Below are 14512 nucleotides of genomic sequence, written 5' to 3' on the forward strand. Positions count from 1 at the left end.
CGGGCATCGCGGCTTTGGCGCCAGAGGGCTGAGTGGCCGTGGTGTGTGAGCACATGGGGAGTTTAGCAAGGGACCAGTGTCCAAGGCCCAGGAGAACAACTCGCCCTTGAGCCATTTAGAGCTTAGAAAGCGGGCAGAGGGGGAGGCGCACGCAGGGCCCCTAGGGACGGGGGTCACGGGAAAAGGCGCTCCCGGGGGACCCGTGGCCACACCCCTCTTTGCCACGAGGAGAGACACGTACTTGCCCGCCGCGTAGACCTCCGCCGTGTCAAAGAGGTTGATGCCGTTGTCGTAGGCCAAGGTCATGAGCTGCTCCGCCATCTGAAATGAGAAGCGGGGGCTGCTGGCAGGCGCTCTGTCCTGCCAGCCGGGGGTGCCCCGAGGCCCAGGTCCCCACACTGGGTAACCCTAACGACAGGACTCTGCACCCCTGGGCACGTGCCTGCCTTCAGACACGGGCTTAGCAAGGAACACGGAGTTGCAGGCGGGCCGCTCAGCAGGAACGCCCAGTGGCCTGGCCGCCCCGGCAGTGCCCACCTCCCTCCACAGCCCAGGCGGGTCCCTGCTTCCTGGTGGCACCAGCCCCGCCGGCTCAGACCCAGCAGACGGCCGGCTGGAGACTAAATCCCCGGCATCTTCATCGGAACGCAGGGAGGGGGGGCCGTTGGACTCGACATGTTGGTTTTTGGACACAAACGGGAAGATTTAGAAGCGCTGCTCGCTCCTGCGCGCAGTCGTGTCGTCTGCCGGGACCTCCTGGGGCCCTGAATCTGTCACCTGTTGTGTCCGCTGTCCTCCCAGCTTCCCGTCACCTGGAAACGACCCCCCGTGTCGTTGAACGTCACTATGTCCCCAATGAAGATGTGGCGGGGCAGCGGGCTGCCACCGGGACATTAATGGAGACCTATTGGCTGGTCACCACCCCCAGGTCTCTCTCTGTCCCACGGGGACAGCGCGGGCAGCGCAGCCAGTGCCGTGGGAATGAAGTCGCCCCGCCTGCGAGTTTCGTGCCACAGCGACAGGGAAAGAGGCGAGGCAGGCGCGACCTGTTCCCGTGAACCACGTGGGCTCGGGGCTCCCGCTTCTAGTCTAAGCGCTCAGGCCAGGTTGGTGGCCGGAGAAAAGAGTTCCTTGTGCCTTAAACACTCCCACCTTCACCCCCACCCCCTACCCCCCGCGACCGCCCAGACCCTATAAGCAAGTGCAAAGAATGATCAAACCTGCTGCTGTCGCAACAAGAAAAAGGAACAAAACCACCAATGGAGCCCGGCCGGCGTGGCTCAGTGGCTGAGCGTCAATCATAGAACCAGGAGGTCACGGTTCGATTCCCGGTCAGGGCACAGGCCGGGCTGCTGGCTCGATCCCCCGCAAGGGGCGTGCAGGAGGCAGCCGATCCAGGATTCTCTCTCATCACTGATGCTTCTCTCTCTCTCTCCCTCCCTCTCTAAATCAATAAAAATACATTTAAAAATCACACACGAAGTACACGCATCAGGATTTTGACGGAAGCAAAGCCTTTCCTGTGAAGACGAAGCCGCGATCACAGCAACAAGGTCGCAGGCGAAGTCACTAGTCATTTTTAAATGCGACCTTTCCCACGGTGGGTAAGGCAAATGGGAAGTGACTCTCCTGCAGCGGCCGGAGCTCCGAGCAAAGGCCACTGTCCTCACTTCCCAGACACCCCCTCACTGCCTGGGTTGGGGGGGGCGGGGTGCATGGTGGCCTGGGGACGCACTGTCCCCTCCGCATGGACCCGGAGACACTGCTCAGCCCTCATCTTGCAGCAGAGCTATGGGGACCTGCGGTCAGTGGCCTCAGCAGGCTGTGCTGAGGTTTCGCACTCTCCCGGGCTCTGCAGGGGCAGCTGGGAGCTGCACTGGCCCGAGCTGGGAAAGCCTGCCCCTGGTTTTCCTGGTGCGCTGCAGGGAGGACGCTGCAGGGAGGGCGCTGCAGGGAGGACGCGGGATTTCGGGGACGCTACGGGACTGGCTGAGCCCCCGGGCACCCGGCTGCTGTGTGGTGCCACGGCTGCGGTTCACCTTCCTGCCGGGCTCAGGAGAAACCGAGGGAAGCTGTGGCGGCTGCTGGGGGTGCGGCCTCACTGGGCGTTTAGCAGGTGTCACCGCCTGCCTCGGGGGCTGCCCTTGCTGGGGCCTGGCGGGACGAGGGGCCCGTCTCACCTCGTCGGTGATCTGGCCTCCGAAGGTCACCCATGTTCCTGGAAGGAGACACACAGGGTCGGGTCAGAGAGCCTCCGGGGAAGTCGGTTCTCCCTCCCGGGTGCTGGGGCCTCAGGCTGCGGGGCCCAGGGGGCGGCCACAGGCTGCCGGGCCACCCTGCCCTGTGGTGAGCGTGTCCTTGGTGTGTGTGGACACCTCAGCTTCAACGGAGAGGACGGTAAGTGCCGGAGCAGACAGCGGCTGTGGGGCTCTGACACGCTCCTGGGCTCAAGCTGAAGTGGCTGCTGTTCCAGGGACGGGGTGCCGGGGGCAGGCCAGGGAGCAGGTCCTCACTCCTTCTGCCTGGAGAGTGTGTGTGTGTGTGTGTGTGTGTTGGGGCGCACAGTGTGTGCACCATGGAGGTGGAGGGACAGCGTGGCCTGGGAACAGAGCTCACAGCTTGGGAAAGGAAGAGGCTCTCTCTCCATCCCCTGTCCTCTCCTAGGCACCCCTGTTACCATGGTAACAGGCACACACCGATCCTGGCTCTGGGGGCAGCTCCCACCCCTGGGGGTGGTCCCCTTCAGCCCTCCCACAGCCCCTGCTTCCCTGGTGGCTCTGGGCCGAGGGGCCCGCACTCACCCAGCCCCAGGCAGGAGACCCGCAGGCCCGACTTGCCCAGGTTCCTGAAAAACAAACGCTTGTCAGTTCTCAGCAGATCCGGCAGGACCCGCCAGCCAGGCCTGGCTCCACCATTCCCAGGGGCTCCCCCAGCCCCCACCTTTCCCACTGCAGCTCCCCCACCCCCCACCGTTCCCACTGCAGCTGCCCCAGCCCCCACCTTTCTGTGGAGAGCAGCTCCCCCAGCCCCCACCGTTCCCACTGCAGCTCCCCAGCCCCCACTGTTCCCACTGCAGCTCCCCAGCACCCACCTTTCCCACTGCAGCTCCCCAGCCCCCACTGTTTCCACTGCAGCTCCCCAGCACCCACCTTTCCCAGGGGCTCCCGCAGCCCCCACCTTTCCCACTGCAGCTCCCCAGCCCCCACTGCTCCCACTGCAGCTCCCCAGCCCCCACCTTTCCCACTGCAGCTCCCCAGCCCCCACTGCTCCCACTGCAGCTCCCGCAGCCCCCACCTTTCCCACTGCAGCTCCCCAGCCCCCACTGCTCCCACTGCAGCTCCCCAGCCCCCACCTTTCCCACTGCAGCTCCCCCAGCCCCCCCAGTTCCCACAGTTCCCACTGCAGCTCCCCCACCCCCACCTTTCTGTGGAGAGCAGCTACAGCGTTTGGACAGGTTCAAGCCTCGGACTAATGAGGGGCAGGTCCTCTCGTGGCAAAGCCACGTGCAAGTCCCAGCTTGGAGGGCAAAGCCTCCCAGCACCATGATAGCCAACGGCTGTGGCTGTGAGCTTGACCGGATGGTCCGAACCTGTGGGCCCACGTGGCTGAGTGATGTGGGCTGCGGGAGGCGCAGCCAGTGCTGCCAAAACAAAGCTTGATAGAGTTCAGGTGCAGGTAATTGAGTGGATTCGAAACCCGCGAGAACATTGTAAACATCTTGACCCACCCTGACTTTGCCCCGTGGAATCTGCTATAAAATAAAGACTCGGCTCGCAGGCCGTGGCCTGTCCCTCCGTCCGAGAGCAGCGTCCCACCCAGCCCCAGCTGTATCCTCGTCTGTCTTCTTTAACCCAGGGCAGCTCCCCCAGCCCCCACTGTTCCCACTGCAGCTCCCCCAGCCCCCACCGTTCCCACTGCAGCTCCCCCAGCTCCTGCTTTTCCAAGAGCCGGCTCCCTGACTCCCCCCCCTCCCCCCCAGCCAACGCTGTTGGAGGCTCTGAAGCCAAGGGGGACCTTCAGAGAGAGGCCAGCTGCTGGCTGCCCCGGGGTAACGGGCCACTGTCGCTGCCCCACGTGCCCACTGGGCTCAGCACGGGGCTGGGACAGGCCATGCTGGTGACCAGGCATGCCGCCTCAGAGGGAAAATGGAACCGTCGTGACCCGTTTCCCGGCTGAAACGAGATGGACTCGGCCTGCGGTACCGGCCGCGGGCCCTCCCCGGAACGCCCTCCTTCCCCTTCGTTAGTGTCACGCCCGCGTCCTGGGCCACGTCCCTGAGCAGCAGGAGTGGGGGCTCCACGGTGGGTGCCGGTTACTGCTGGGCTGAGCCCCAGCCTCTGTGTGACCCCCTAGGCAGCCGGCTCGATACGCCCCCACACTTACTGGGGACACGGGATGTGAGCTGCCCAGATGGTGAGTTGAGAAGCGGCAGGGTGGTGACCCCACCGCTGGGCCCTGACCCTCCGGTGTGGACTCCACTTCCTGGTGGGATCCCGATGCCAGGAGCCTGGTCCTGGAACCAGCCCTGGTGCGACCCCCCCCCAGGCGGCAGGAAGTCGGAGAAATGCCAGAGGCGCCGGCTGCGAGCCCCAGCCTCCTTCCCCGAGGGCTACCCCACCTCTAACTTCAGTGGGTGCTGTGTCCTCAGTTCCTCTCTCCAGGCCTGAGCCTGCCCTGCCCATCTCTGACAGGGTCCACCGACCCTCCGCAGCCTCGGTTTCCCTGGTTACAAGGCCTGGGCCCCACGCCCTTCGCAGGCAGTCAGTGGTGAGGTGTGGATCCCATAACTCGTAAGCAGTTTGCAAACAGTCTAAGGTGCCACCAAACGTAAGGCACCCCGAAATCGCCAGCTTTCTTGTCAGGTTCCCCACTAAGCCAGCTCTGCTGCCGCGGCTGCTCCCACGGAGCTGGGATGTGCCCTGCGTGAGAACGCACTGGCGCTGGCTTCCCTGTGGGGAGGCGGGCACGTCGGGCAGAGGCTCCGCAGCCGGAGCTCAAATCCTGGATCCACCTTCATAGCCGAGCGGCCTGGGCCCGACGCCTCTGCCTGCGCACCTGCAGGCTGGGCTCGCCACGTGCCTCCCACGGGGCGGCCAGGAGGCCCCGAGCTGGCACATGTGCCGGGCACAGCGCACAGGACACAGGCTGGGCTCGCCATGCGCCTCCTATGGGGTGGCCAGGAGGCCCTGAGCTGGCACATGTGCCGGGCACAGCGCACAGGACACAGGCTGGGCTCGCCACGCGCCTCCCACGGGGCGGCCAGGAGCCCTGAGCTGGCACATATGCCCGGGCACTGCACACAGGACACAGGCTGGGCTCGCCACGCGCCTCCCATGGGGCGGCCAAGAGGAGGCCCCGAGCTGGCACAGGACGCTGACTCTGCACGCGCTGTTTCACGACAGACAGCACGGAGCGCGCAGGCGGCCTTTTCCTCACACGGACAAATCAAATGGGCTTCTCATTGCGGGTGTTCAAAGGGGATGGAAGCCACCCTTGTTGTCTCCTGTGAATCGTGACGTAACCCAACGGGGCCTCAGCACCGCGCGTAAGTGCCAACCCAGAGCAACCTGCCCTGTGGCTGCTGCACAGAGGCTCGCCCTCCCCCCGGCACTCGGCCCGGCCAGGTGTGCTCCGAGCTGCGGTCACGTTCCCCGCGCGAGCTGGAAAGCACGCGTGGCGAGAAGTTAGACCCTGGCTCAGACGCCGTCTGGTAACGAAACGAAAAGAACCGAAGGCTCCGATCAGCGGTTCTTACCAGTTTTGGGGGCACAGATCCTTTGAGAAAGCCCTTCCCGGACACGGGCACGTACATGGGCACCTCAGAACCCCGTCTGCAATGCCCAGGTGTTCACAGAGCCCGGCACCTGCTCTAGGTAAGTCCAGGTGCTGGAGGGGGACCCAGACCGTGCTCCGTCTTCAGGGGAGGACGCAGAACACGGGCCGCGCCCACCTGTGTCTGTGGCTGCGACGGCTCGGCCTCTCGCCCACCAGACGGGCTGGGTTTCCTCCCGCGCCAGGGCAGCGTCCCGGGCGCACGGCTCTCCGGCTGCTCTCCGCCCCCCGCCCACAGGAATAATTTAGCAAAAGTAGGACGCCACGTGATGCCACGGTTACCCCGCTCACGGCGTTTCCCAGTTCAAATGACGGTATTAGCTCTGCCATCCGCCGCCAGGCCTCGGAGAAGAAGCGAGAAGGGACAGGGCGTCTCCGGGCTAAAAGCTGCTTAAATCCGCTGCCCCATGGGGGTGGGGCTCTCCACAAACCTGGGCCACGGCTGGTGACACGGTGCCACTTGGAACTTTCAAGACGCAAAAGCCATTTCCTACAGACTTTCCCCCCCTGGTAACTTGACCCAACGATAAAATACTTGGCTAAGCCCGGCCGGTGCAGCTCAGTGGTTGCGCATCGACCTGTGAACCAGGAGGTCAGGACTGGATTCCCGGGCAGGGCATGTGCTCCGGTTGCGGATTTGATTCCCAGCAGGGGGTGTGCAGGAGACAGCCAATCGATGTTGATGTTTCTCTCATCGATGTTTCTATCTCCTCCCTTCCTCTCTTTTTGAAATCAATAAAAACATGTTTTAAATAGTTGGCTAAATCTCTAAGCCCAAATTACGTCCGTCTCCGTTAATTTGGCTCCTTCCCTCTTGTGGTCTGGGAAAAACGCTGCTGAGGGCTCTCGGATTTAACCTTCGCCAAGAAAGGCCAGCGCCGAGGTCACGTGGCCATCAGATGCCGGGAACCACTGAATGCTGTGCCCAGGTTCTGGGCAATTACAGACACTTTAAAAATAGTCCAGGCCCTTCCCTTTGGCCACCTGGGCGGAGGACCAACGCGTGGTCCGTGGAAGCAGCATGGCTTTGATGAGCTGGTTTGATGGAGAAGGGACCAGGACGTTTTCCGGTCAGTGCGGGTGACTGCCTGCTCGCAGACTCCCGGCTCCCTAAGGTGGGCCTGGCAGGGGCGGGGCCCCCAGCGCGTAACTCGGGGCGAGATCGAAGGCCCTGGCAGACTCAGGACCTAGTGGCTGCTCCCCTTATGCCCAGGCTTGACTGCTGCTTTGTACTGAGCGCTGGGCCTTCTGGCAGGCCCCTGGCCCCTGGCCCTTATGCTGGCCACCCTTTCGTTCCCTCACAGCGACAGGGGTGGCTGGAGGCCTGGCCCTGGATCACGCCCCTGGCGAGGGCCAGCTTCCTGAGGATGGTCAGGGTGGGGGCAGAGTGGGATCCAGCATCCTGCAGCCCCATCCCCTGGCTGTGGCCCTCGGACAGTCATTATGGAGCAACCCCAGGGGGCAGGTGGTCGTGAGGCAGGAACCCTACGCTCAGCAAGGGCGCCAGTGGTTTGAGCTCTGACTTCCATTTCAGCGGCGATGAAACACCCCACAGAGGAGGAACCCACCTCCCCCTCCTGCACCCCAAGGGCAGCTCTCCCGCCGGCCACACATAAGGACAGATGGGGTCCTGGGTTAGGAAGTAGTGGAGCTGGGATCTGAGCCCAGGTCCTCAGACTGCAACGGCCCAGCCCAACGAGCATCTCTCCCCCTTCACTGCCTCGCCGTCTTGTCCCCGCAGGTGTTGCACATGCACACGTGCCCATGGATGCACACACAGGTGCACCCAGGTGCACACGTGCACACACAGGAGCCCAAAGGTGCACAGACAGGAGCACATAGGTGCGCACACAGGTACACACACAGGAACGCACATGCATACAAAGGAGCACACACGTGCACACACAGGAGCACAAAGGTACACACACAAGTGCACACAAGGGAGGACATAGCATACAGGTGCACACACAGGAATACACATGCATACACAGGAGCACACGTGCACACACAGGAGCACAAAGGTGCACACACAGGAGCACACAGGTGCACACAGTCATCTTGAGCACTTAGGCCAGTGATGGCAAATCTTTTGAGCTCAGCGTGTCAGCATTTTGAAAAACCCTAACTTAACTCTGGTGCCGTGTCACATATAGAATTTTTTTGATATTTGCAACCATAGTAAAACAAAGACTTATATTTTTGATATTTATTTTATATATTTAAATGCTATTGAACAAAGAAAAATCAACCAAAAAAATGAGTTCGCGTGTCACCTCTGACACGTGTGTCATAGGTTCGCCATCACTGACTTAGGCTCTGAGATCTGGTCCTCAGTGATTGAGGCTCTCAGGAGGGAAGTCCCGTTGATGGCCACTCCTTCCACTTACACAGCGCTTTGTATTTTTAGAGCTGGCCCTTCGAGGATACCAGATGGACTCAAAGATCGCAGGGGTAACAGGCATCAAAGTGAAAGGTGTCTCCTGTTTACTCTTAGCTTTTGATCCCCACTTAGCCGGAGATCGGAGCCCCCAGAGCTTCCAGAATGGAGATTCCATCCTGGGTGGTCCTCCCTGAGCTCAGAGGGTGGAGCCAACGCCTGCTTCCTGGAGGCTCATCACAGAGCGTCAGGCCTCCCCCAGGACCCCGGGGTGGGGGGGGTGGGGGGGGTGGGGGGGGCCAAGGAGGGACACGGGCTCAGAAGCAGAAGGACTCGGTGATTCCAGCACTCACCTCCAGGGGGCGCAGGACCTGGTGCCTTCACACCAGGTCCCGCTTGGGGGCCCTGGTTGTGGGGAGGGTTAATTCTACACCTCGGTTGTCAGGACCGACCCCTCACTTTTGAGCTGCCACCAGCACCAGCCAGCAGCCCAGACGCCCCCGAAACGCAGCAGGAGCCTCTGGTCTTTCTGGGCCGCGGGAGCGTCTGATCAGAGAGGGCTGGCAGCACTTCCCCGCGGAACCGGAGCCAGCGACCTGCCAGCCTTCCCGGAACTGCAGGTGGGTTGTGTGGGCTCCCCTCTCCCAGAATGCTGTTCTCGACTAATAGGGGCTCCAGCAGAGAGGCGCACGGGGAGTTAGGAAGGCCAGGCCGGCAGCAGGGTGCCCACGACCCTCCCTGGGGCCCTTTGCACAAAGCTGGGCCCCCCTTCCCACCGGGGCGAGCCCACCGAGCGTCTGGGCAAGAGCCTGGGTGGAGCAGTGGGGTGCGATGCAAGGGGCGGCAGGAGGGTCCCTGCCCCCCAACTGTCTCCAGGAACAGGACACAGTGCGAGCCGCAGCCCTGGGGGCCGGCGCCCCAGCAGAGGGACACGTGACAGCCGGTGTCCTCACCGTGGGGCTGAGCATCCGCAGGAGACCCCAGCGGCGGCTCTGAGCACCGGAGCGACAGTCCTGCCGGGGGCCTGGCTCAGGCCGGGGAGGGAACATTAATTCCATCCCAGGGTCACCGGGTGGTCCCGGACCATCACACGAACGCTTGTCACCGTGGCCCGGCTGCAAAGACCTCGGACCACCCGTGGGCCCTGTGCCCAGGGAGAGGGCAGGGGCCTGTGGCCGGGGCCCAGGGTTCCCGGGAAGAGGAAGCATCACAGAATCACAGAGTCTGACATTGAGGGCTTGGCTATGGCAAACCCCCACCCCAAACAGAAACAGACCGGCCGCCATGCACCCCCTCTCCCTGCGCCGTGAAGAAACGTGGGGCTGACCGAGCCTCCATGCTACTTCTCACCCGCCCGCCACGGCTACCAGAGCCCCTCCTGGCCTCTGAGCTCGCAAACCGGCCCAGTCCGACGGGATCTGCAGATTTACCGGCGCTCCCAGTGGGGTGGGGGTGGGGGTGGGCACCCCGCCCGCAAAGCCATCTCCGCCTCCTACCTGCACTTCATCCCCGGCTGCTTCCCGCCAGCGGAGTCACTGACGCTCGGGTGGCTCTGCACCGACAGCTGTCCCAGGCTCCGGGCCACCATGGCCACAGCGCGGAAGCGGCCGCGGGTCCCCAGGCTGGGGCTGCTGGCGGCCGGCCGGCCCAGCCGCTCCTCGGGGCCCCGGCCCTTGAGGCCATGCTCGGAGCACACGAAGGACACCTGCATGCTGAGGGGTGCTGGCCCTCAGCTCTGGGGCGCCTCCCCCCTCCTTCCGGGCTCTGAAGTCATCTGCCCCTTCTCCCTCGACGATAAGACTTTATCCCCGAAGGCGGAGGAGCGGCGAGGCCTTCCTTCAGGAGCGAGGGTTTCCCAAGACAAGGATGGAGAGAACGGACGCCCGTGCACCTTCCGGCCAGGGGATCGGATTCCCAGCGGGGCTGGGGAGACCTCTCACCTCTTCCCCGGGTCCCTCCTCCGCCCTCTCCCTCTGGCTCTGGCTGGCCGGCCCCCCCAGTGTCCAGCGGGGCTGGGCTGCCAGTTACTCCTGACCAATGAGCGACATTGTAGCCTCTGACGGGAGGAGGGAGGGCCCCTCGTGGGTAGCGGGCGGAGGCCTGGGGCTCCAGGAGCAGCTGCCATGCAGGCTTCCCCGAGTCTCCGGGAGGGCGCCTGGCGCTCAGCTCCCGGGCTGCACACCGAGGGGTTGGACGCCCACCAGGTCCATCAGGTGACCGGCAGGGGGCTCAGGAGGCACCCGGCGATTCATTATTAACGAGGCGACTGCATAAGCCTCTGCTCTGGCCATCCCGGCGGAGGCAGCAGCAGCACCGGCTGCTCCAGGCTGACGGCCGCCCGGCCAGGATGGGGAGAGGCAGGCAGCACAGCCAGTGGGCGGCCGAGCTCGTGTGGCTCCGGCGGCACCATCTGCTCACGGACCTTGCCCAGGCCAGTGGGACCTCCCCCGGGCTTGGCGCAAGGAGAAGCCAGATCCCCAGACGTGAAGGAGAAAGCCGCTCTGCCTGGTGATGATGCCATGGGCTCAGGGACGGAGACCCGAGAAGTGCCAGCACTGCCATGGCCTCAGGTCTCAGCAGGTGCCCACACACACCCATGCCACCCTCCTTCCCACACTCACCCTCACGGGGTCCTGAAACCCAGGGGGCTGTCCCTGTTGGCGGGAAGGCTTTGCCCTCTGACCCCCTGCATGACGCTGCCCCGGCAGGATGGGCCTTGCCAAAGCCGATGTCTGTGTGCTTTCTGCCCTTGGGAGGGGCTGAGAAAGGGCACCGACAGGAGGCAGGCGGGCAGGGGCAGCCCAGGCTCCGCTGCTAACTCTCCGGGGACCCCAGGTGGGCGTCCTGCCCTCTCTGGGGCTTGACTTCCAATGACAAAGTGAGGGGCGTGGCCGAGGAGCCCTGTGTCCCTCCCAGCTCGGCCCCCAGACACCTCTGCCCCTGCCGGCTGCACCCTCGGCTCTGACAGGGCCCAGAGAAGACCCACCAGGGGTGTCTGCACGACAGTGGCTGAGCTTGCTCCCAGCCCCGGCCCTGCCTTTTGACACAGGAGTGAAGACTAAGGCTGTGTTGGGTCCTGGGCTCCCTGCGTGTGAGCTGGGCGGCTTGGGGCGGTGACTTCCCTCCCAGCCTCAGTGGTCTCGGGGCCAGCGTGGATCACAAAGGTGTGGTCAGATCGCGCCTGTAAAGCGCTCACACGGGGCCTGGCACCCCCGTGTGCCTCCAGCATAGAGGGGCTTTCTGGGAGTCAGTGTAGGCCCAGATGGGAGATTCTCCCATCACTCCCCACGGGTGAGTGTACCCCTTTATCCTCCCCCTGGACATGGGCCTGACGTGGCAGCAGGAGCCGCTCCCTGAGGGTGGGACCCCGACCCACCTGGGGGACAGAGGGGCTGGGAGGGTAGAGCTGGTGTCTTCGCCAAGAAGGCCCTGGCAGGTCTCAGATGCCACCTACCGAGGCCAGGGAGGGGCACCCCAGGACCCACCTGTCCACGTGGCCCCAGGGGTGGGGGGGAGGTGGATGGCAGCCTGCGGTGCTGACCCTTCACCAGCTCAGCCCTCCACGGGCTGGACTCTGCACGCAGGACCACACGCCCTGTTTGCCGGGAGCCCACAGGCCTGGAGAGCTGCAGATGGCAAAGGCCCTGCCCCAGCTTCGGGGTGCTCCTCGGCTCTGGCAGGGCTGCTCAGCACCTGAGCAGACACCAGGGGAGCTTGTCCCACATGCAGACCCCTGGGCGCCCCCCAGGCCTACTGAATCGGTGGTTCCGGGGCTGGGCCTGGGAAGCTGCATTTTCACCAAGAGCTGGGAGAGGTGCTGTTTTCCTGTGCTCTGGCCAGGTATCGGGTCCCACAGGCTGCCATCTGATGGAGTGCTGTTTCTTTAAACCACAAGCACATGTTCAAACAAAGAGCCGGAGGCCCAAACCCCTCGGCCGCAGGAGAAAACGCTAACGCGCCAGGGCTGTCCTCGGGAGACCAGCCGGGTAACCCCGGGGCCCGAGTGAGGCGGGAGCAGAGGTCAAATACAGGACACCCGGTGGAATCCGAGCGCCCACAAGCAACGACTCTCTTTTTAGAATAAGTGTGTCCCAAATAACTCGTGGGACGTACTCCCTGCACCCCCCCCCCAATTGATTTGTTTTATTTGAAATTTTGAAATTCAAGTGTAAATGGGCATCTTGCCCTTTAATTTGCTAAATCTGGCAACGGTACCTAGACTGGGCGGCGGGGGGGCGGGGGGTCCCTTCTGGCCGACTGGCTCTGGCGAGGGCTTATCCCCGGGAAGCACGGGAATAAAGCCGCACGGATGCAATTTAGAAATGAACACATAAGCGCCGGTCTGGCCCCTGGCTGAGGCCGGAGGACACAGTGGGCCGGCCCGAGTGCTGTCCAAGGTGCTGATTTCAAAGAGCGGCCAGCTAACCAGGACGTCCTCCCGAGGTCCCGAGAGCCCTACACGCCCGTCACCCGGAGACCACAGGGACCGCGAAGCCCCAGCCTTTGCTACGAGAGTTACAGGTGTAGCTGCAGCCACCCACCCAGAGGCCGCCTGCGGGGGACCGCTGCCCACGAGGACGCAAAGGAGGGGCGCAGCCTTGCCCCCGGGACCCCCTGGGTTTCGGCGCCGGGATGGTTTGTCGCTGGAGAGGACGATTAAGCCTTTCCACTGACCTGTGCTGTCACCCCCGGTGACTCTCTGCCCAGCGACGCTGCAGACAAATGGAAGAGCGAGCGCGTCTACCTCTTTTTTCTAGAAACCCAGCGGTTCTCAACCTTCTGGCCCTTTAAATACAGTTCCTCATGTTGTGACCCCAACCATAACATTATTTTCGTTGCTACTTCATAACTGTCATGTTGCCACTGTGATGAATCGTCATGTAAATATCTGATAGGCAGGATGGTCTTAGGCGACCCCTGTGAAAGGGTCGTTCGACCACCAAAGGGGCCGCGACCCACAGGTTGAGAACCGCTGTAGAAACCACATCCTCTTTTCACCCACAATGTCCCAAACTTAGTGCTTGTCTCTGGAGGACAGGGCTGCACAGTCCTCCACTTTCCTCTGGCATGTTTCCACGTGGTTGGAAGTTTTAAAAAAAATCCTCACTGAGGATATTTTCTCCACTGATTTTTAGAGAGAGTGGAAGGGAGGGAGGAGGGGGAGGGGGAGAGAAACATTGATGTGAGAGAGACACATCGACAGGTTGCCTTCTGCTCACGCCCCTGGGCTGGGGATCGAACCTGCAACCGAGGTATGTGCCCTTGATCAGGTATCGAACCCGCAACCCTTTGGTCCGGGGGTCGATGCTCTAACCACAGAGCAAACTGGCCAGGGCATGGTTGGAATTTTTAAACACAAGATATTTACTGCAACGCACAATAAAGCCGTTACCCGGGTTGCCTGGGCCGCGGCCGTCGCTGCCCCCTGCCGTGTCCCGGTGCCTCCCGCCGCGCCGGCCCTTACCGGTACTTCATGCCGGTGCGCCGGGCGGTGCAGCCGTCCAGCGAGAGGCCGTGCATGCGGAGGAAGCTCTCCATGTTCCGGGCCTGGGCGGCCGCCCGCACCTCCCGCAGCCGCTGCAGCTCCAGGGTGTCGGTCTGGCGCACGGGGTGCAGGGCCCAGTCTGAGTGACACCTGCTGCTCACGCTCCGCAGGCTCTCGCTGTACGTCATGGACAGCATGGTCCCGCCTGGGGGCCGCCACTGTCCGGACGGGAAAGGCCGAGCGGCGACGGGTCAGCGAGGGCCGCTGTCCCCACTGCCCTGGCCGGACGCTGGCGCCGGGGCAGGGCGGCGGCAGAGACACGTCCTCCAACGAGAACGGCCACCAGGGTGTGGGGACGGGCCTGGCCCCGCGGTGAACACCCCTTGGGGTGCGTCTCTGTCCTCAAGGCTGCGTGGCGGAGGACTCTGGCTAAGCATCACCCGCCCCCGCACTGTGAGCCAAGCCCAGGGAAGCTGCATTCCAGGGGGCGCACTCGCACTCAGGTGCTCCAAGGGAAATGGGGCACAGCATGCAGCTAGCAGAGCCCCAGAGCCAGACACGACGGCACAGCGCCCCCTGCAGGCCCTGCCGGGGAAGGCCAGGGGAAGGGCCGTGCCTGGGCAGCAGCATCAGCGCACCTGTCGCGGCGGCAAACGCCTGTGTGACCATGCCGGGCGCGCCTGCCCATCACGCGCGGGGGAAGGGAGAGCCGTCCGCGCACACGCCCTGCACGCACCAGCAGCGCCCTCTGGGCTCCACGCTCTGTGGTCACTAGGATGTCACCATCCGCGAATTCTTGCAATAGAGAGACTGAGCGG

The 14512-nt window shown here is 63.6% G+C and overlaps 1 protein-coding gene across 8 annotated transcripts in view; it reads right to left on the minus strand.

The window, feature by feature from the left end:
* Positions 1-14512, minus strand: part of KCNAB2 (potassium voltage-gated channel subfamily A regulatory beta subunit 2) — a 62063-nt gene that overhangs the window by 15805 nt on the left and 31746 nt on the right. For 5 of the 8 annotated variants that reach the window (XM_059691493.1, XM_059691498.1, XM_059691495.1 and 2 more), the window contains 3 exons: positions 2802-2845; positions 2181-2218; positions 242-321 (listed from right to left, as the gene is read on the minus strand). In XM_059691493.1, coding sequence (XP_059547476.1) covers positions 242-321; positions 2181-2218; positions 2802-2845 — 162 coding nt within the window. Of the gene's footprint in view, positions 1-241; positions 322-2180; positions 2219-2801; positions 2846-9705; positions 10175-13673; positions 13907-14512 lie in introns of those variants that run through there. The other 3 variants (XM_059691500.1, XM_059691499.1, XM_059691501.1) reach the window with 3 other exon arrangements.

The sequence above is a fragment of the Myotis daubentonii genome, chromosome 3 (genome assembly GCF_963259705.1).
Source record: "Myotis daubentonii chromosome 3, mMyoDau2.1, whole genome shotgun sequence".
NCBI lineage: Eukaryota > Metazoa > Chordata > Mammalia > Chiroptera > Vespertilionidae > Myotis > Myotis daubentonii.